This window comes from Eptatretus burgeri, chromosome 4, assembly GCF_056783735.1.
Source record: "Eptatretus burgeri isolate ZD-2024b chromosome 4, Ebu_testis_v1, whole genome shotgun sequence".
In the NCBI taxonomy this organism is placed as follows: Eukaryota; Metazoa; Chordata; class Myxini; order Myxiniformes; family Myxinidae; genus Eptatretus; species Eptatretus burgeri.
In genome coordinates, this window is record NC_140964.1 from 85,844,457 (window position 1) to 85,867,293 (window position 22,837).

At 43.6% G+C, this 22,837-nt stretch overlaps 1 protein-coding gene across 5 annotated transcripts in view; it reads left to right on the forward strand.

Moving 5' to 3' along the window:
• The window catches only part of ADAM11 (ADAM metallopeptidase domain 11), a 266,893-nt gene that overhangs the window by 233,841 nt on the left and 10,215 nt on the right, over positions 1-22,837 (forward strand). For all 5 annotated transcript variants that reach the window (XM_085879155.1, XM_085879152.1, XM_085879151.1 and 2 more), the window contains 2 exons: positions 22,002-22,053; positions 22,589-22,675. In XM_085879155.1, coding sequence (XP_085735281.1) covers positions 22,002-22,053; positions 22,589-22,675 — 139 coding nt within the window. The remainder of the gene's footprint in view (positions 1-22,001; positions 22,054-22,588; positions 22,676-22,837) is intronic.

The window sequence follows — 22,837 nt, forward strand, 5'->3', positions numbered from 1 at the left end:
CGGCCTGTCTGGTTGTTTGAAAGTTTTTTTTTGCACATACGGCCATGCACGTACGGGCACGTGAGAGCGAAGGAACAGCCTGTGTGGTTGTTGTTTCTGGCACGCGGTTTGAAAGTTTTTTTTGTTTGTTTTGTTTGCACGTACGGCCACGCATGTACGGGCAAGCACCTACGGGCATGCACTAGTGATATCTAAATTTGATTGAAGAAAGAAGAAAGGCGAAAACCTTAGGATCACTAAGTCCAGAGTGCAATAAGTTGTGTAAATATGTGAAGAAAGCTGAGAAATAGTGGTTAGAAGCAAAGGCTGTGGATACAGAAAGTGCATTTGCTAGTAGTCACAGCAAAAAGATATCTCATCTAGTTAGAGAATTGAGTGGCAAACAACGTACGAATAAGAAGTTGCAGATCGTGTTTTATTGATTGAGAAATGTAAGATCAAACAGAGATGGTATAACTGCGGTACGGTACGATAAAGTGCTATTCAGCAAGGATCCACATTTCATAAATCGATCTGATTGGGTTTTTGAAGGTTTTGAAGAAGAGCCAGAAGTTCTGAAAGGAAAAATCAGATGTGCCATAAAATAACAAAACCAATAAGGCGATGGAACTTTATGGTGTATTAGCTGAGGCACTCATAGCTGGTGGTGGAACAGTGATCGACGTTATGAAAAGTATCAGACAACATCTGGAAAATCGGAGATTGGGCATGATGAATGGGTAATATCGGAGATCGTTACGATGCCTAAGGTTGCAAGATCACAGGAGTGCTCCAAACATCAGACGCTCAGTTTAATAAGTCATGCATCGAAGATTCTGTTCGAGATCATCAGGCAAAGAGGTTATTGCTAAGGAGCACTTTGGTTTCACATGTGGTGAAAGCACTATAGATGCTATTTTGAGAACTTTGATTGAAAAGGTGAAGGGCAAAAACGAGACACAGTTATGGGCAATGTTCATCGACGATGCCAAGGCGTTCGAGAATGTCCAACACAAAGTGATGTGGAAACCTTATTGGAATTTGGAGTGCCAAAACATCTAGTTTGGTTGATTAGATGCTTGTATATAAAGGCAGTCAGAGTTGTTTGAGTGGACAATGGGCTGACATAGAAATTTAATTTCGAAAAGGGAGTACATCAATGTTGTTCACTGTCCCCTATGCTCTTCAATGTCGTTATGTGAGAGGATTATGAGAGATGTGAAGTGTATCTTACCAGAACGAGTGGGATGCACAGTTCCTGGCCGTGACATTTAGCATCTACGCTATGCCTCTTGGCCAAATCAAATATGGAGTTGGAACTGATGGGAGAGGAAGTCAAGTTGAAGAGTGAGCTATTTGGCTTGCATATAAATTAAGATAAGACTCAAATCATGATTTGGAATGGTGCAAATGGAGAAAACGTGCATTTTGGCACATCAGAACTGACACCAGAGGAACATTTTAAATAACTTGGCTCAGTAATTTCATCAATTGAACCTACGTTCATGGGGATTAGTACCAGTCTTGCTCTGGCTTGAGATGCAGTTAGTGATTTGTCTGCTGTTTGGAAGTCTCAATGTATTGGAATAGATCTGAAAAAAAGGCTGGTGAAAGCACTTGTTTGGTGTATTGTACTTCATGACTGCGAAAGTTGGACTCTTGAAGTAGAAGATGAAAGGTATATTAGTGTTTTTGAACTATGGATTTGGAGGAGAATGCTGAGAGTGTCCTGGATGGAGCATAAAACAAATGAATGGGTTCGTGGTCGAATTGGAGTTTGGGAGGACGATGGTCTCCTAAATGTCATCCAAAGGAGGAAGGTGGAAAGATATTGCCACTGGAAGAGAAGACCTGGCCATGTGGTATTAGCTTTTATTGAAGAATTTATGGAGGGGAAGGACAGGATTGGTCATCCCACTTGGGTGAATAATTTGAAGTTTTGGACTGTTGGTGAGCTCCCTATATAATACTATTTAAAGAGACTCTGGTTTCTATCGCTAACGTCCACCTTTAGCGGCCATGGTGGGAATTTATTTATTTATTCGTATGCAGCCTGTGGATGCTTGGCTGCATCATTTTTGAGGGGCGTGGCTGTGCCCCTGTTTACTCGCAAGCTGGTACGCTTTTCGTACAACAAATCGCCGACCTCGGAAGGATGACAGGCTGAGTCATCCATACCTCGTGTTAATTCAACGACCCAACAGGGGCTTGGACTCAAGACCCTCGGATTATAGGTCAGCCACCTTAACCGTTAAGCCAAGAGCAGATCTATGGTGTGAATAATAACAATAATAATAATAATTGTTGTGTTTGAATTCCTTTGACATGTGAACTGTACATTTCCATGGTTGAGAGGTTTAATGGTACAACATACAATTAGTCATCCAGCTGCCAGCGAGAGTAAAGCTCTCTGCTTATTACCCTCGCGAGAGGAAAGAGCATTGTATTTGGGTTCATTTGTGACTTGGCAAAAAGAAAAAAAAATGACAAGTATGTTGATCACCTCCATTTGTCTCTGTCTGTTTGTCTGTCTGTCTGTCCGCTCACCTGCAGCCCAAACTGCTCAACCGATCGCTCTGAAATTTTCAGAGATTAATGCCACCGACCCTGCGATGGTACCTCGTTGAAGTGTCGTAAAATTTCGGTCGACCGAAAAGGTCTGCTTAGGCCAATTTAAGCCAAATTTTCTAAAATCCTCAAATTTCATCCAATTCACTTGAAATTTGAAGAGCATTTGCACATCAGGTCACTGAATTCAACCACATTAATTTTGAGGTAAACTTCGGCCAAAAGGTCAAAAAGGCCAATTTGGGCAAAATTTTCGAAAATCCTCAATTTTCATCCAATTGACTTGAAATTTGAAGAGCATTTTCATGTCAGGTCGCTGAATTGATCTACCAATTAATTTTGAGGTCAAAAGGTCAACACAGGCCGAACTTCTAAAATTGATAGGACCAAAAACTAAATATATCACTATATCTCAAAAAGTTGTGGACGAGTTGTGACAAAACAAGGTGGATGAGTTGAATAGGTGACAAGAACAAGCGGATTGGATTTTGGTTCGGATCCAGCCCATCAGTGGGATACAAAACATAAACTGTTCCATCTGGCAGTGGTATGCGCTTTACCGAGTGCCATTCTACTTTGTGCTGTTTTGCCAAGTTGTCACTCTGAGTGATTTTTCATTTGTTTGTTTGTCTGTCTGTTTGTCCGCACAGAGCGTGAGTATGTCTATGAATTACATCTGACCCTTAAAAGCATTAAGACCCTCCAGACCCTTTACAACACAAAGACCCATTAAGACCCTGATGACGCCAATGACCCCAAGGATTTGAGGACCCAAACAACCCTGACGACCCAAAATACTACAGACCTTTTAAGACCCCTCAGACCATTTAGACACCGAAGACCCTGTAGACCCTGTTACACCCTTTAGAATCCTTAGACCTCAAAGACCCTTTGGATCTTCTTGGACCCTTTAGAACCCTGAAGACCCTTTTAGACCTTCACACCTTTCTGACATTTTGTTACCCTTTAGACCCTTTTTAGACATTTTAAGACCCTTCATACCCATTCAGACAATTCCAACCCTTTAAACCTTAAAGTGCACTCTTTAGACCCCTTAGACCCCTTCGACCTTTGAAGAACCTTGAGACCATTTTAACCCTTTAGACCCATTTAGACCTTTTCAGACCTTTCCACCTTTCAATCTTCAGACCATTTGACCTTTACAACTTTTCACACCATTGACCTTTACATATTTACAACAAGATCATGCAGACCTTTCATTTGCAATCAACGACCTTTCATTTAGTACATCCTTCCATTTATTTGCCACACAAAATAACCACACAAAACAAGTTCTGGTGAGGTTCTGCAATTTCTCATAGCTCTTTCTTGTTCTTTATGGTTCAGCATGGCAAAAGTCCTTGGGATGATGGGCAATAACACGACAGCTAAAAACAGCAACTTTAAGTTATTTGTGACAGCTGGGGTTCACAAAGGGAGGAAGAGCTCCTTATGAGCCAACAGCCATCCATATCTCGTGCCCAGCTGTGTCTGCGGACATCCACCTGCAGTTGGGTTACTTTTTTTTTTCAGAGGTTGGTGGCAGCATTTGCACTCCGGCCACTGTAAAACTATTCATTCCGCAAAATGTACGACAAAGAAATCTGAAAACAGACTCCATGGGAGTACCTCCTGTGCAGCTGCCCTCCTCAGGGCAGCGCACCGGGTGACAGAATTTGAGCAAAGCCTTCGGGACCCCACACTTTGATGATGGGAGGAAAACCACGGGGTAACCTTCCGGGGTCAGATTGCGGTAGTGTGTCAGGGTGGTGCTGAGGTGTCGTTCACCAGACGGTGGTCTACTTCAGTTAACCAAAGGCAGTCCTTTCGGGTGAGTGCCTGGAATGTCCTATCCCGAACAGAGGATGATCACCTGTCTCTGTTATCATCTGAGCTCATACGTTTGGACACAGGAATTGCAGCACTCTCTGAGGGTTGGAGAACAGATTGCGGTGATATAATGGCGGGTGGTTACACCTACTATTAGTCAAGGAGTTGCTGCAGCTGTGTCCAACAAGCTGACTTAAATGAAAATTGAGGTAACACCGGTCAACGAGCGTATTATGAGACTAAAGGCGCTGTCACACCTTGAAGTTTTAGCCAGCAATGGCAACGTATAAAAATGTATGTAAAACATTGGAGTACGCTGAAGTTTTGAGGTTCTTAAAAAAAGTTTTGGTCGTATTCATAATGTGTTGGTCGTATTCATAACGTGTTGGTCGTATGCATAACATATTAGTAATGGGCACAGAACGGTTCGTTGTCTTATAGATAACTTATACCAACGAATGCTTAGCCTGTTGTCGGTGTTCACAATCTATGCCCAACAATAATTTAACTTAGGCATAGCGCGCTGCACGTATCGCCGACGAACTCATGGCGTTCTCTATTAAAAACCTGCCGCACGCCGATTTAAATCATAACCGCCTGAAAATTGGAAGTGTCAACATCGCAGTCACACCTTGACGATTTAGCCAGCGTATGCTGACTTATGAAAAATGTGTCTAAAACGCTGGCACACGTAGAATACGGTATGGGTAAGTTGTGTATACGTTAGGAGCACGCTGAAAACAACGAAGTACGCTGTCATATTCCGTGGTACGTCTAGTACGTCGTGAAATTTCAAGCATGTTGAAAATTTTACGACGTACTCGACGTATGGCTCACAAGTTCCGCATACGCTGACATAAGTTCTCGGCACGCTCCGCGATCGTTGTCACACGTCGGACACACATTACTTCTAAGTTACTCATAAGTCAAAACACGTCGAGGTAATGTTTAGCATACCCGAAACTTAATTTTTAACCTATGAGTAACGTGCTTTGAACCTATGAGTAGCGTGCTTTTAACCTATGTGTAGCGTGCTTTGAACCTATGTGTAACGTATCTCAAACGCACATTGTCGAATGTAGAATTTGATTGACATCTTCCGGACGACCACAGAACTTATTGAACGTGTTTCTAACTTACATATAGTCCGGGAGCCAACCGATCAAAATTAAAAAAAAAAATTGCCCGGTCTGCTATAAAATTTTTGTGTTGATTTTCATAAAGAGACACCCTTTGAGTATATGAAAACCAATGTTGGCAATGGTGAAACTCTTGCGCAACAACACAGTCAACACTTTTGCGAGCCCCCTCTGATAACAAAATGTTGGCAAAAGCGAAGATGTAGGATGGGGGTAGGGGTAATTCATATTGTCCTAAAATCATAACCACTAAACCTATATACACAAATGACCCCTCATATTAAAGAGGAGTTCATTTCCTATATCACAATTGGTGTAGATTTAACCTACCTACAATTGACAAGGTTATATGTCAAACAACAAAAGATTTATGTAACTCAGAAATGCTTGACTATCAATGGGGTCAGGAACAAGAACATACTTTTACATGCCATGGTTTTAAGGAAGATAAAATTAGAAATGGATTAACACAATATTGTGACATGAAACATCCTCTTCAGAGGAAGAGTCACTCTGAAACAACTCCACCACATGAACCTCTCTGACCAAGGCATATGCATGTCACTCAGCAAGGCACAGCAGCCTTTTTGCATGAACATCGTTTCAGACATTTGGATAATTTGCACATGCAAGACACCGTTTTGTCTGTTTGGCTTGGCTGGCTTAGACATGAGAATTGGGACCAGTTTTCCATTGATAAGGGTTCTGCCAAATGTTGTGGCTGGGGGAAGTGCTCGGTCACTGAGATGTGCACGTCTATACAGAAGCAATTGATACAATGCTCTTAAAACAAGGAAGTAAAACGCATCTTCTGTTGCTGGCAGTGACCTAAGGTCTAATTTTGAAGAGACAAACATATGCTGCCTGAGGGTATCCAAACAGCTGAACCCTTTTTGGCCATGCAGAGCAGTCCAGTATACTCTGGCCTCATCAATGACACATTCTGTTGCTGCCATTTCACTATCTCTTCCAAAATCAACAAGGTGGGGAAGGTTTCCTATCAGTCCCAGAGAAACCTGTGCCGCTCTTCTTTTCACAGGAACACAGGCATCATCCCAACTGACTGGAAGAGGGGCCTTGTTGTCCCTCTCTGGAAAGGGAAGGGTGATCGCCAAGACTGCAACAACTACCGAGGGGTGACGCTGCTCTCAGTGCCGGGCAAGGTCTTTGCTCGGATAATTCTTGATAGGGTTCGCCACCATCTGCTTGAGCACCAGCGTCCAGAGCAGTCAGGCTTTACACCAAAGAGGTCAACGATTGACCGTATCCTTGCACTTCGTGTCCTCACCGAACGCAGGCGAGAGTTTCGGCAGGGGCTGCTTGCAGCCTTTGTTGATCTCTGTAAAGCGTTCGATTCAGTGAATCGGGATGTCCTCTGGAGGATTCTTGGTCTTCGTGGGGTGCCACCGAAACTGATCGATCTGATGTCTGAACTCTACTCTGGTACTGAGAGTGCTGTGGAGTGTGGTGGTACCATCTCTGACTTATTTCCAGTTGTTACTGGAGTTCGTCAGGGATGTGTACTTGCCCCCACACTTTTCAGCACTTGTATGGACTGGATTTTAGGGAGGATGTCGGAGAGATAAAGTTGCGGTGCATCGTTTGGCAATGTCAAGATCTCAGACCTTGATTTTGCAGATGATGCAGTCATCTTTGCGGAGACTTTAGACATCCTCTTGGGGGCCCTCGAGGTGCTGAATGAGGAGTCGGAGCCGTTGGGATTACGGATTTCTTGGGTCAAAACTAAGATCCAGGCTTTCGGTGACATCTTGGATGCTGCTGTCCTGTCTGTGTCTGTTTGTGGTGAGGATGTTGAGGTCGTGGATAGATTCACTTACCTTGGCAGTGATATTCATGTCTCCGCAGGTTGTGAGCCGGAGGTCAATAGACGTCTGGGTCGGGCCTGGGGAGTCATGGATTTACTGGATCATGGGGTGTGGCGCTGCCGGTACCTGTGCGGGAGGACGAAAGTCCGAGTCTTCAGGTCCTTGGTACTTCCAGTCTTGCTCTATGGGTGCGAGACTTGGACTTTGACCAAGGATCTGAGACGGAGACTTAATTCCTTTGGTACCAGGTCTCTTCGAAGAATCCTTGGCTATCGCTGGTCGGATTTTGAGTCCAACGAGCGGTTGCTGAGAGAGACTCGGATGAGATTTGTTACCTGCATAGTCCGTGAGCGTCAGCTGCGGCTGTATGGACATGTGGCTCGTTTTCCTGACGCTGATCCTGCTCACCAGATTCTCTCAGCGAGGGAGTCTCATGAGTGGAGGAGGCCAGTGGGCCGACCACGTGCCTCATGGTTGCAGCAGGTTGACCATCATCTCAAGGAGATGGGGATGGGCCTGGCATCTGCCTGGGGGATGGCCAGACGGAGGCCCCTGGAGTACCGGCGGAAAGTGGACGCAGCGACGCGCTGTTCTGGCACATGCTCCCATACCTGACCTGACCTCTTCTTTTCCCCTTCTGAATGGGTAGCTCACTGTGTCACATCCACACAACACATATGTGCACAGAAGTGTAGCTGCGACATCAAGAGGATTTTCTGGTACTTCTTGCTCAACACTTCTACCAGCTCATGAATAGGTAGGTATTGATTCTGCCGTTGTATCCAGAGTTCTTGCAATGTGTTCAAGCAGCAGAAGTGATATATACACAGCATAATTATGTCTGTATCTGTTGCATGCACAACAGCTCGATGGTGATCAAGATATTCCACACAATATGCAAGATGAGCAATAATCCTTGTGTCTGCCTCTTCATGTTCTTCACAAGGTAAGTCCAGAACTGAACTTGATGCTGATGTGATGGAAAGAGTGTGACCTTTGTTTTCCATCATACCACCAAGAATGATGGTCACTCCATCCGGAATAGCTTCAGGACTCTCACAAAGGGAAGTGCCAATGAAGTTCTGAAGATTTCCTTTATTTCTTGGATTCTTCATGAGTAAATTCCAGTCCGGAATTTCAAGACTCTTGGATGGTGAGAATTGTCTTGCCTGGTCTGTCTGGTTTCTCCTCTGCTGCTCATCACCCTTCAAAGTATGGCTATCATCAAAATCATACTGATCACCAATGATGTTGACACAGTTGCACATTTCAGGTTTCAACTGCAGGAGCTTGCGAAGATACAGCTGGGGAAGTTCACCAAATGTTTTTGCACCCATTTTTTGGTATTTATTTACAAATGCCATTGTGTCTACCAGATAAACTGTGTATAGGTCACTCTGTGGTAATGATGGCAGCTGTAAAACAACATCCTGCTCAGCTTCAGCAATTAGCACTGCCACGAAATCAGACTTGTTGCCTTTGCGCATTACAAACCCCTGTGCTAAGCGTGGATCAACCTCAAACAGGGATGATGGATAGTCTGTCCACTCATGGGAAAATGCAATCTGTCTTGTGACTGGGTCGGCATCGCGATAGAAACACAGCACACGTGTAGTTGCAGTCTCATCTTGATAGATCCTGATTAAACTCTGTTTCCTTGATGGGTTTGATTTCTTCTGTGAGGAGAAAGTTACCAGCTTCAGTGGTTCAATCTTAATAGAGACCACCTCTTCTGCTTTCATAATGGCTTCCATGCCCTTAGCTTGAGCATGGACCAAGTCTTTTGAAGCATCCTTCTCACCAGTTGCTCTATTGAGCAGATCCACTTGGTTGTTACACTGGAATGGGTTTATCATCTGCTGGCATATCACTTTCTTGATCTCCTCAACATGCATATGTTCTTCTGTTGCCTGCTTATGTGTTTCTCCATGATGAGTAGATTCCTGTTGGCCTAGATTAGCCATAGACTTTATGTTCTCTGATACAGCTGTGAGAAATGGTGCTGTCTTCACATATTTATCTCGATCAGCTGGTGCCTGAGATATGCCTTTGAACAGAGATGTCTTCCCTTCATTGTTGTATGTCTGCTCCAGGGCCATGTCACTCCAAACACCATTGAATTTTCCTTTGGAAGAGTGAACTGTGAAGTACCCAACCTGGATCCAGCAAACCTTAACCGAACTGTGTTCAATAGAGTAAGAGGATTTTGGGGGTAGGGGTAACTTTGGTTGACAAAAATGTTAATTTTCTCTTTAAAAATTGATAGAACTCACTCAAATTTGCTGTTTTAATTAGCCATGGATACCATGTTCATATCACATTAAGAGAAATTAGTATTCTAATGCAGCATCTGCCTATGATAAGAAAAGTTCTAAAGGCCATCTTCAAAAAACGTTATTTTTAAGGCATTTTTCACAAAATTATGTACTTTTACGAGGTTTACTTCCACAAAGGCAATTTTTTTTTGTCATTTTACAATGCACTGATTGAATTCTTACATTTAGTTCACATTTATTTTTCATGAATGTGATTTTTTAATTTTTTTAGAAATTTTATTGACAATTGCTGTTTTATCAAATTTTTCAAATCTTCCTCAAACAAAAACGTCCGCCAAAATTTTTCGCAAGAGCTTATGAATTGCCAACATTGGTTTTCATGAACTGCAAACATATATCTAAACATCCTGGGGGTGTAAAATTTTATAGCAGAGGCTGTAAGGTCCAACCCTAAAACAGCCTCGTACACAGGTTGGCTCCCGGACTAATATACCATATAATGGCGATTTGGCAGCGTTTAGGGGAATTGGTATATACAAATGGGCTTCACAAGAGGAACCCGTCAGTGTTCCAGACTCCATGTTGAGTCAATGTCAGTAGTATCAGTAGTAGTAGTATTAGGTGAGCGTGTCAGTAGTCGTAGTAGTAGTAGTATTGGTAGTAGTAGTAGCTCCATGTCAGTAGTAGTAGGTGAGCGTGATGGGGAGGGTGTGGGTGATGATGGATCCTCGTTGCATCGACGAATAGGAGACTACTTTGCACCATTGTTCGATGTTCTTTTCGGCTAATTTTTTTTCTCATTCCCACGATGAACTATTTTTTTGTTTCAGTTTTTAAAGTATTCAAAACGACTTGGACAAATGCATAATGTACTAGTAATGAACACAACGCTTCGATAACTTATAGATAAGTTATACCAACGATTGATTAGCGTGTTTTCGGCGTCCACAACCTATGCCCAACGATAGTCTAACGTATGCAAAGCGTGGCAGCGTATCGTCGACGATTACGTAAGGTTTTCTATTCATAGGCTGCAACTTCACTTTTAATGAATGCCTGTCACTCGCCTGTTGTTTTTGGACGCTGGTGCTCGGCAATTGAAATCGTTTTCATTGAACGAGTTAAATCGCTTCCACAGCACTGCAGTCACGGCACCAACAGCAGCAGGCTCAGTGCCAGCCTCATGCCAGGCTCAAGTGGATCCCTGTAGAAGGTGTACTGCTTGGTTGTCCTTGGACCCACTCTGGCTAACAGCTCGTCGAACATCGCTGGGGGGCATTCGCAGGAAGTTGATGAAGGATGCATGGTCCTCGTTCTGGAGTTGCACCATGAGCTGGTCATATATGCTGTAATGGCGTTGCCTCCCGATCCATGGTCTGACGCAGTTCCTTCTCCTCCGTTCACGTCTTCTTCTCCCGGCTCAATTGGCACGCAACTGGTGCAGTGTCAACTCGATGAGGTCATGTTGATATTCAAGGACAGGTAGGTATTGTCGTCTCAGCCTGCCGTATCCTCCATCTCTTGGAATGACATGGACATGTACTCACCACGAAGTCTAAAAAAAGACTGGTTCCTCCTGCGAAGCCCCTTTTTATAAACCAATCCCCCTAATCGCTGCCAATACGCCATTATACGGTATCTGAAGGTTAGAAACGTGTTCAGTAAGTTCTGTGGTCGTCCTGAAGACGTCAAATACGCATTTGTGGGTAGGACATGCTTTACAAATAATTCCCAAGCACGTTACTCATAGGTTATAAAAACGTCACGGGTAGCGAAAACATTACTTTGACGTGTTTCGACGTATGAGGAACTTTCAAGTAACGTGTTGTGAAGTGTGAACAACGTTCGTGTAGCGTGCTTACAAAATGTTACTCATGGGTTAGAAACGGGCACAGAACGTTTCGTGAAAAAAACAGGCACAGAACAAAGAAACTTGCTCTCCCTCATGCACAGATTTATCCGCTCTCGTCTTCAGTTGTCCTACCCTTCCTCCCGCCCTTGGTTCACTGAAGCTTGTGGTGAGGCAGTTGTCCTGAAACAACTTGCCTTTGCCTCATCGAAAGCAAACCCAACTGAGGGCAATCTCAGTTCCTTCCACAAAGCTCAGAACAAGTGTGTATCAACCCTCAGGAGAGCCAGAAAACATCATCTTTCTCATCTCAAGTCTGAACTCTCAAACCTCTCTCCCTCCTCAAAATCGTGGTAGCATTTAATCAAATCTGTTGCTGGTGTATGTTCCCCCTCCATCCCCTCCCTTACCTCAAATGGCCGCACTGCTGATACCGCACGTGAAAAAGCTGAGTGCCTAAACTCGGTGTTTGCAGCTAAATCTTGTGTCGAAAACCCATCACTTTCTCTACCCACCTTACCCAGTCGCACCCAACTGTCCCGGGACTCTGTGTCCTTTTCTCCTCACAAGGTGGAGAGCTTGCTTTCAAACCTCGACTCAGATTCTGCAACCGGTCCAGACGGCATCAGCCCACGTGTCCTCAAAGCCTGCTCTTCTGCTCTTGCTCACCCTCTCTCTGTTCTATTCACCCTCTCATTTGCTCAAGGTCATCTGTCATCTGCTTGGAAATCTGCAAACATCACTGCCCTGCATAAAAAAGGTGCAAAAACAGATCCCTGCAACTACAGACCAATCAACCTTCTCCCAATCTTCAGCAAGGTGATGGAATCAATCATCGCTTCAGACATGAAATCCTTCCTCTTCTCCAATGGCTTGATTTCCAATCATCAATTTGGTTTCAAACCAGGTCACTCTACCCTGGATATGCCGCTTCTGCTCTCCCATCAATGGATGGAGGTCTTCAATGCCAGACAGGAAATCCGAGCCGTATCCCTGGACATATCACATGCTTTTGACACAGTCTGGCACCCTGCACTACTCACAAAACTCTCTTCCCATGGTATTCAAGGCCATCTCCACTCATGGCTCGCAGACTTCCTCTCCTATCACAGTCAACGTGTGGCCCAAAATGGAGTTCTTTCATCCCCTCTTCCTGTCCAGGCTGGAGTTCCTCAAGGTAGCGTTCTGGGCCCTGTTCTTTTTCTGGTTCTCATCAATGATCTCTCCGACTCTGGAAAATCCTCTATATCTCTTTGCTGATAACTCCACCTTCTGCCGTACTATCTGTCATCCCTCAGACCGGCAAGCAGCAGCTTCTTCGCTCACTGCAGTTCTGGATAAAATCACAAACTGGTCCAACACGTGGAACATGTCTTTCAATCCAGACAAATCTCACACTCTCACTATGTCTCTTCGAAAGGACCGTTTAGAAACCCCCCCCGCCCCCATCCACTTCCTCAACAATGCTCTGGAAGAAGTCTATTCTTTCAAGCTTCTGGATCTCACAATCTGCCATGACCTTTCCTGGGAAAGTCACATCTCCAACCTCGCCTCCAAAGCCAGTCGCCGACTGAGAAACCTCCGTCGTGCAAAGTCCTTCCTCAGCCCTCTTGAGCTCCTGACCACTTACAAAGCTTTTGTCTGTAGCCTGATGGAGTACTGCTCTCCCCTCTGGGCTGGTGCTCCTGCCTCCCACCTTTCTCGGCCTCACCCTGTCGAAACCAGGGCATTTAGGATCATCGGCATCTCCCGCAATGAAGCTGAGTCTTTGGGCCTCTCACTCAATCACCGCAGGTTGGTCGGTGGTGTTTCTGTCTTCTACCGTCTCCTCTCCAGCCTTGCCCCCCCCCCTGCTCTCTCTGCGATTTGTCCCCACCACAGTTCCACAGGGCACTCAAGATCCACCAACAAAAACCCCCTTCTGGTAAAACTACCAAAATCACGAATCACTGCTCACCTTCACTCTTTCATTCCTCTTTTTTCCCACCTTTGGAATAAACTCCCTCACTCTATTCTTTCCCATTCTTCCCTCTAGGCTTTCAAAACAGCTGTTCACCACCACCTCTTATCATCCCCCATCCAAATCCTCGATCTTTTCTACCCCCGATAATCCACCCAAGCCCACTTCCTTCAATTCCCCTGCTTTCCTTCATGAAAGTCCCTGTAATGTCCATCTTCTCTTCCCCATGTTCCCCGTCCCATCCCTCTCCCTTCCACAGATCTCCTAATGTGTCTGTTCCCCACTGTTTTGTCCCTCCCACTCCCGCCCCTCTTGTCTCATGCCCCCTTGCTGTGCGTTGAGTGTTTGCTCTCATACGAGCTTCGACAAGGTATACAAAAAAAAAGTTTCGGGTACGCTAAACATTACCTCGACGTGTTTCGACTTATGAGTAACTTACAAGTAACGTGTGTCGACGTGTGTCAACGATCGCATAACGTGCCTACAACTTATGGCCAGCGTCGCGGAACGTGTGAGTCATATGCCGGCATATGTTGTAAAATTTCAAGCATGCAAAAATTTGAGGAAAACCCAAAAGTACAACGTTTAAAGCCAGCGTACGACGACGTATGGCAGTGTTTTTCAGCGTGCTCTTAACGTATACAAAACGTACCCATAACGTATTCGACGTGTGCCAGCGTTTTAGACAAATTTTTCATAAATCGGCATACGCTGGCAAAATCGTCAAGGTGTGACAGCGGCTTAATATAAGGATTTGTCACTCCTTGGGTGTCGATTCCCTATTCTCTGTATAGGCGAGATACTCTTCTCGTCTTGGGGGGGTCTCAATGCATTGACTGGAACTGATAGGGATGGTTATGAGACATGTGTTTGTCACCATGGGTATTGAACTGTGAATCAGAATAGCACCAAGTTCCTTGACTTTGCAAGAAGTCATGGAATAAAGGTGGCTGGTTCATGGTTTCAATGCCCACCAGCTCATCGCTGGACTTGGTATTCCAATGCTGGGTGGTGTGGCAAAGGAGATTCACCATGTGCTGGTTGGTGGTCAATGGAAGATGGTCCAGAACTGCAGGGTCTTTTGTAGTGCTCAGTTCCTCAATACCGACCACAGGCTTGTAGCAACTCTGAAGTTGCAGCTTAAATCTGGGAGAATGGTACCATCCCAGCCTGGGCTGGATGTTGGCAAGCAAAAAGATGAGAGGGTAACTAAGGAAATTGCAAACAGGCTGAGTGGAGATTTCGGGGGGTTGGTTGCTTTGGGGAAACCTGAAGAGTTGTGGAGTGTGAAGACCTCCCATGGAGTACCTTCAAGACCATGGTTCTTGATGTTGCTGGTGGATATCTTGGAACTCACCATAGGGAAAACAATAATTTTGTCTCTCAAGGGACACTGGATTCCATTTACCAGAGTTGCAGGGACAGGCTAAATGGCAGAACTGAGCTGTTCAGAGAGCTGAGGCATAAAACTGTATGCGTGCTTAGGGTGGACAAGGAGGCCTATGTGCGTGGAATCTGTGAGTGGGGAAGAGCACCACCTGTGGTCAAGTGATTCTTGTCCTGGTTTCCAGGGGAATTTGCGCATTGCGTTTGTCCAAGCACGTCCCTCGGTGTACTGCAGTTAGAGCAGAGGGTGATGGGCTCTTGATGGAGGAGTCCGAAGTGAAAGCCTACTGAGCCAGTTACTTCGAGCGGCTGTACCAGGCTGATCCACCAGCTGTCACGTTGGATGTCAGGGGTGTTACTATCCCGATTGCTGATCCTCCAATAAACTGTGATCCACCTTCGTTTGTGGAAACACCGGCTGCGGTGAACCGGTTGAAATGGGTAAAGCTCCTGGGATCTGTGGTATCCATGCTGAACTTCTCAAGGCTGGTGGAAATGCTATACTCGTGTCATTGCATGCAGTTCTGTGCTCTGCCTGGAACACAGGCATTATCCCAACTGACTGGAAGAGGGGCCTTGTTGTCCCTCTCTGGAAAGGGAAGGGTGATCGCCAGGACTGCAACAACTACCGAGGGGTGACGCTGCTCTCAGTGCCCGGCAAGGTCTTTTGCTCGGATAATTCTTGACAGTGTTCGCCACCATCTGCTTGAGGACCAGCATCCAGAGCAGTCAGGCTTTACACCAAAGAGGTCAACAATTGACTGTATCCTTGCTGTTCGGGTCCTCACCAAACCCAGACAAAAATTTTGGCAGGGGCTGCTTGCAGCCTATGTTGATCTCTGTAAAGCGTTCGATTCAGTTAATCGGGATGCCCTCTGGAGGATTCTTGGTCTTCTTGGGGTGCTACCAAAACTGATCAATCTGATGTCTGAACTATATTCTGGTACTCAGAGTGCTGTGAAATGTGGTGATACCAATTCTGACTTATTTCCAGTTGTTACTGGAGTTCGTCAGAGGTGTGTACTGGCCCCCACACTTTTCAGCACTTGTATCGACTGGATTCTGGGGAGGATGTCTGAGCGATGAAGCTGTGGCGCATCGTTTGGGAATGTCAATATTTCTGACCTTGATTTCACAGATGATGCAGTCATCTTTGCGGAGACTCAAGATATCCTTTTGGGGTTCCTCGAGGTGCTGAATGTGGAGTCAGAGCCGCTGGGATTATGGGTTTCCGGGGTCAAAACTAAGATCCAGGCTTTCAATGACATCTTGGATGCTGTCATCTTGTCTGTACCTGTTTGCGGCGATGGTGTTGAGGTCATTGAGAGATTCACTGACCTTGGCAGTGATATTCATGTCTCTGCTGGCTATGAGCCAGAGGACAATCGACGTCTGGGTCGGGCCTGTGGAGTCATGGATTCACTGGATCTGCCGGTACCTGTGCAGGAGGATGAAAGTCCGAGTCCTCAGGTCCTTGGTGCTTCTAATCTTGCTCTACTGATGTAAGACTTGGACTCTGACCAAGGATCTGAGATGGCGACTTAATTCCTTTGGTACCAGGTCTCTTCAGGGAATCCTTGGCTATCGCTGTTTGGACTTTATGTCCAACGAGTGGTTGCTTAGAGAAACTTAAATGAGGTTTGTTACCTGCATAGTCCAAGCGCGTCACCTGCGACTGTATGGGCATGTGGCTCGTTTTCCTGATGCTAATCCTGCTCACCAGATTCTCTCAGCGAGGGAGCCACGTGAGTGGAGGAGGCCAATAGGCTGACCACGTGCTTCATGGTAACAGCAGGTTGATCAGCATCTCAAGGAGATGGGGATTGGCCAGGCATCTGCCTGGGGGATGGCCGGACAGAGACCCCTGGAGTACCGGCGGAAAGTGGACGTAGTGATGTGCTGCTCTGGCACATGCTCCCATTCCTAACCTGACCTGATTCATGAAAATATTCTTCAGAGATTTCGTTGTCATAAACAACATGTTCACCGTGACCCCTATTTTTGCCTTTGCATTTTCTCAAAGCAAATTATAAAATTACTCTTTACTCTGTGACACAAACCCTTGTCCATTAAATTCATAATTTCACAACTTTCGTGCTCAACTTCATGAAAGTTTGTGGTCTGCGTGTAAAGACTCGACTGTTGTCAAGAAAATAAAGAAAACTGGAAAGCACCTCAAAATGCAAATCGACATCTGTCCGTATCCAAACTAAACTTGATAAAAACGACATTTAAATAAATATATTCTACATTTTATTCATTTGTGTTCTCCACAATCTCATAATAAAGGCTTGTTGAGATTTGATGACAAACGCTCAATTGGTAAAAATGTTACGGCCTGGACATACACACTGAATCTCAATGGGAAGCAAGGATTTTGATTAAAACATTTAGGGCTGATCTTCTGCTTAACCAATGGTGTCATCCTTACAATCCTCTATTCCCCATTGGGAATGGAATGAGGTGACAAGTTTCAAATTTTTCCCATCAGCAGTGTCAGAGAGATGTTTTCTTTTTTGCATTTAATCCAAGATAGTTGCCATAATACGTGACCGATGACGTCATAATTATTAAAATATTCTCCATGGTGGGTTTCTCCTACCCTGAAAATTGTGTCAATCGGACAAGTGGCTGCTGAGAAAAAACATGTTTAAAAAATATTGGAGCAAAAAAGGCCAAAAAGGGTCAAAGAATAACAATAATAAGTAGAAGGGCACTCAGTAGAGTGCATGACTCCACCACACAATGCCTGATCCACGAGAACATATTGGGCCCAATACATTTTTGAAATGTCATGTTATATGTCGTTTTTGTCCCTATTAGGCCGGGGGCCAGTGGGCCCTACCTTGCACCCCCCCCCCCCCGCGACAATTTTTCACTGATACCACAGTGTTCAAATATATATCCCAAGTATCAGAAAAAAGATGTTCCCAGAAAAATAACTCATTTGCACTATGCTTTATTGAGCTGTTTCCATGGCAACCAATCAAAAATAGACGAATCTCACAAAGATCGGCAAAATGTCAATGTCTCTGTCAAATATAAACATAAAATCACAAAATTGATGTCAAATTAAAGCTTTAAATTAGGATCATGGATCATGTCACGATCATCAAATTAAAGGATCATGCCATTACATTTTGGACATTATCCAAAGTCCAATATGGCCGCTATGGTGGCCATTTTGAAAAAATATTTGAATTTTTGTTTTTGCATTTCTACATGTTTTAAGCGATTTCCAACCAAAAAATAAATAAATTTGGTAGAGAAAAACAAACAAACAAAATTTTGCAACTTTTTTTCAAAAAAATTTCGATTTTATTTGAAAAATATTTGATTTTTTTTACATTTCTACATGTTTAAAGTGATTTCCAACCCCCAAAAAAAATTTGTTGGAGAAAAAAAAAATTTGCACCTTTTTTTTTCAAAAAAATTTCGATTTTATTTTTTTGGAATTTCTACATGCGCGTCGATCTAGTTTAGTTTATTCAATCGTGGTTCAGTAGAGTGATCCGTTTTGACCTACAATGAATAGGATATCGGGTTCACTTGACTGACCCAGCAATATTGGTGGTGGAGGTTTTGAACTCTACCGAGTGCTCCCCCTCTCGTCTTTCCTTGTAATTACCACACATGTGAGTTTTTGTCAAAAAAAACATTACTTCAGTGTTGCCAGGTACAAGCCAGGTTGGCAAAAAATATATTAAAATTTTTGAATATTTTTAAGTAGGCTAATTAGCATAAAATACAAAGCACAATGAATCGTTCGAAAATCAGGCGAAATCAGATTAATCAATAGAATTAATTACCTGGGCCTGATATAATACATAACTGCGACTTATGATGTCTGTTGGTGTTTAAGGGAAACACAACTATTTTCTGTTTGAGTAAAAGTTGTGGAAATAATTTTAAATGCATTGATATGCTCATTAGGATCCGCCATTATGGGAGTTCTCATTTTCGTAAATATCTCAACTTCTGATACATGGAAATTTGTAAATGAGGAATCTACACATATGTTTGGAGGGTCAAGGAATAAAACGAACATATTTCCTTTGTTGTCAGAGATGTAGAATAATGTTTGGATGGCTTAATTACATGCAAAAATGGAAACAGCTTAATAAAGCATAGTGCAAATGAGTTATTTTTCTGGGAATATCTTTTTTCTGATACTTGGGATAGATATGAACACCGTTGTATCAGTGAAAAATTGTCGCGGGGGGGGGGGGTGGGAGGGGCGTGCAAGTCGGTCCCACTGGCCCCCGGCCTATATCTCTCAATTGTGAAGAATCACTTTCAGGATTAAATAATTCTCGCACCCGGATTCGGATTCGGATCTTCACCAAAATCGAATCAATTCTTCCTTGTCACACACCAGATATGTCCACCAAGTTTCATCCGAATCCGTCCAAAACTTTTTGAGATATGCACACAAACAAACAGATGGACAAACAAACACAAACAGACAGAAAGGGGTGAAAACATAACCTCCTTCCACCTTCAGTGGCGGAGGTAAAAATTGGGGCAATACTCCTGGGTGCTCACCTGGTAGTGGCTTGATAAGAGAACCAGGGAACCACTGGGAGGTGTGGATGATCCACAAAATATGTACGGAGAAGAAAATAAATACCCATTCGTTACCGTCAGTCTGGCCGCACATTCGCCTTAGGGCCCCCCTGCGGTCGCCCTGCGGTCGCCTTTGGGGCACCTTGCGTCTGCCTTGAAAATTCTATGGCCGCTGCAGGAACGCTCTAAGGTCACCGTGCGACATCAAGTCAAAGACCGTAAGGCAACCCCACGTTTTCGGTCTCCACAATTTATAAATACGCCGTGCAGCTACCCGAAAAATAAAAACATATGTGACTGCTACATTGTGTGACTGTGGAAATACTGCGGCCGCCGTATAATTGCTCGTGGCCATAGATTTTGGAGACCCCATGGCCGCCGTGGCAAATGTGACTTAGGCCGAAATACGCCGTGCGGCTCCCCGAAAAACAAAAACATGTGACTGCAACATTGTGTGACCATGGAAATACTGCGGCCGCCGTATAATTGCTAGTGGCAGTATATTTTGGAGACCCCACGGCCGCCGTGGCAAATGTGACCGAGGCCTAAGTCAAATGTAAAAAGTTACAGCCCCGACACACACACACACACACACACACACACACACACACACACACACACACACGATTGCAAAACCCCATCCTCCGCTGCATGGGGGATGAGCTAATCATTTTGTAGTTATGGCTACAAGATTGGTCTTGTCATTCTACATTGGTGCCTATCTGGCAACTTGAGCAAAACGACATTGTCTTAATAAGTGTGTGTGTGTGTGTGTGTGTGTGTGTGTGTGTGTGTGTGTGTGTGTGTGTGTGTGTGTGTGTGTGTGTGTGTGTGTGTGTGTGTGTGTGTGTGTCTGTCAGTGTCTGTCAGTGTGTGTGTCTCCCCCCCTCGCTCCAAAACCAAGGGAGTGCATGCATGAATGAAAACACCTCTTTTGAAGTTAATGGCCTTATGTAATTATCTTTTACCAAGACATTATCCTTGGTCAGCCCTCTGTCAGCGTCTTAAATCGCCATTTTGTTCGGGCTATTCAAACATGCTTTGCGTTGGAAACACAATCTACTCTCATGGACGAATTAACGTATATAATCAAAATAATAGATCTGATTTGAAAATCGCATCTGATGGATTAAATGTGTCGAAATCTGGACAAAATCTGAAAATTTCCACAAAGAGCGAAGTGTATTTATTTAAGCAAAAGCATTAAACTTAACTTTCTCTACTGTTCGGACAATTATATTTAGTGAAGAAAAGATTAAGGAATGCGCAGAAAGTAGAACTTCATTGAGCGCAACGCCTTGCTCTTTAACCTGCTTTTACAATTGATGATGATAGAATCAGTAGGGGTCCTTTTGGTTTTTTTAGAGATTATATACGCAGGTTACTTTTTCCCGTTTTCTGTGATTTGCTTTCATAACAGAATATTAATGTAAATCTACTCATAGTTTCTGCAATGTATTCATCGTCGCGAGTGGCTGAAAACAGAGGTTAGATGTGGTGGGGTTTGTGCATGCCTGCATGTGAGCAGGTTGGAGGAACACATACGTGTTGGGGCATGCAGGCAGGCCTTTGCCAGGTAAATAACATGGGTTTTAATTTTTAAATGCTCCCACCTGGTTTTACATAGAACACAGCAGTTAAAAATAAAATGTTTCTGTTTGAGCGCATTTTATCGCCCCGGTAATGCCCTGGTACGCTGCCTACCCCTCCCCTTACATTGCCTTCCTTCCCCATCCCCTCACACTTCCTTTCCTTGCTCTTACGCTGCCTCCCCCACCTCGTGCTGCCTTTTCCTCCCCTCACAGACGAACTGATTAGATTTTGGTAAAGATCTGAATCTGGATCCGACTACTGGAATTTTTAAAGTGATTCTTCACCATTGAGAGATCGGGCTCAACCGATATATAACATAATATCTCAAAAGTTGTGGACTGATTCGGACGAAACTTGGTAGACACATTGGGTGTGTCGCAAGAACGAATTGATTTGATTATGATGAAGATCCAAATCCGGATCTGGATACGAGAATTATTTAATTTTAAAGTGATTCTTCACCATTGCGAGATGGGGCTAAAAATGATATTTTGCACGATATCTCAAAAATGTAATGGGCCCGGTATGTTCTCGTTGATCAGGCAGAGGTGTGCGCTCTACTGAGTGCCCTTCTAGTATTTTTATATTTTCATTTACGGACGCTTTCTGACAGTTCTATGATTTTTCCCGTTGTATCAGCTTTGATGTCTCTCGGCAAGCAAAATGACCGTGCTTCCCCATTGTCTCGGGTCGCTCACCTGCATTTATTTTTTCATTTATTAATTTTCATCTGTGTATGTTTTCATTTGTGGATGCTTTCTGACGGTTCTGTGATTATTCCCGGTGTATTGGCTTCGATCTCCATCGGCACGTGAAATTTCAGCTTTTTACATCTCTCGGAAGAGACCAAACATTTTAAATCAATCATTCAGTGAGTGGGAAGAATGACCTTTATATTGTATACTCCACTAAAATTATTGATTTTATTGTGTTGTACTGCCAGAATATAATGCATTTTAAAAATTTCTAATGAGTTTATGCAGCTGAAGGATTGATGAAGAAACACTTCTTTTATTGTTCTCGTTTCAGGTGCAGAAACAGTATTTAGAAAATCCAAATTTAAACCTTCTAACTCTGACGAGTAAGTAAAGACTCCTTTTATATATATTTATATATATATATATATATATATATATATATATATATTTTTTTTTTTTTAAATTTTACTCGTCCACCATATGCAATAAAAGTGCTTATCATTGTTTTGATGTATACTTTTTCATTGCATTATCATATTGTTTACTTATAAGCTGTTTGTGTCAATAAGTCTCTAAAGCCCCTCTGCACTATATTAATACTAGTGGTATTTACATATTTGTCTTGCTGCTGCAACAAGAAGGAACACATTTTATATGCTTTGTTACAGATAATGAGAAATTACACAATTCAAAGCAGTAATGCATCAATCTTTCAAACTATTGCAAAAGATAAAATAAAGTGAAATAAAAGGAATAGAAAATGAGTGGAGCCTTAAGCATGGAGGGGTTAGTGTTCTCTCGGAAGCTTCCATGATGAAATATTTCTGTTGTTTCATTATCTCATTGCTCTTTCCTCCTTCCCCCTCCCTCCTTATCCCCTACTACACCCATTCTCTGGACCCATTACTACACTTGCAGGTATTTAAACCCATGGTTCAAAAGGGAGTACAATGTAGCCAAATGGATAGAGGACGTGAATAGAAACACTCAAGGCTACTGCATTAGGTATTGTTTGTTTATTCTCTTTTATGCATCAAGCAAAACATCTTTGTATGCATGTATCCCAGTTTTCTGATGATTAAACAAGACCATTCAGCATAATTTACATATTCAGCATTTATAAACAATGTTTCTAACCTAACATAGAAAACAGCATCATTTACTTTC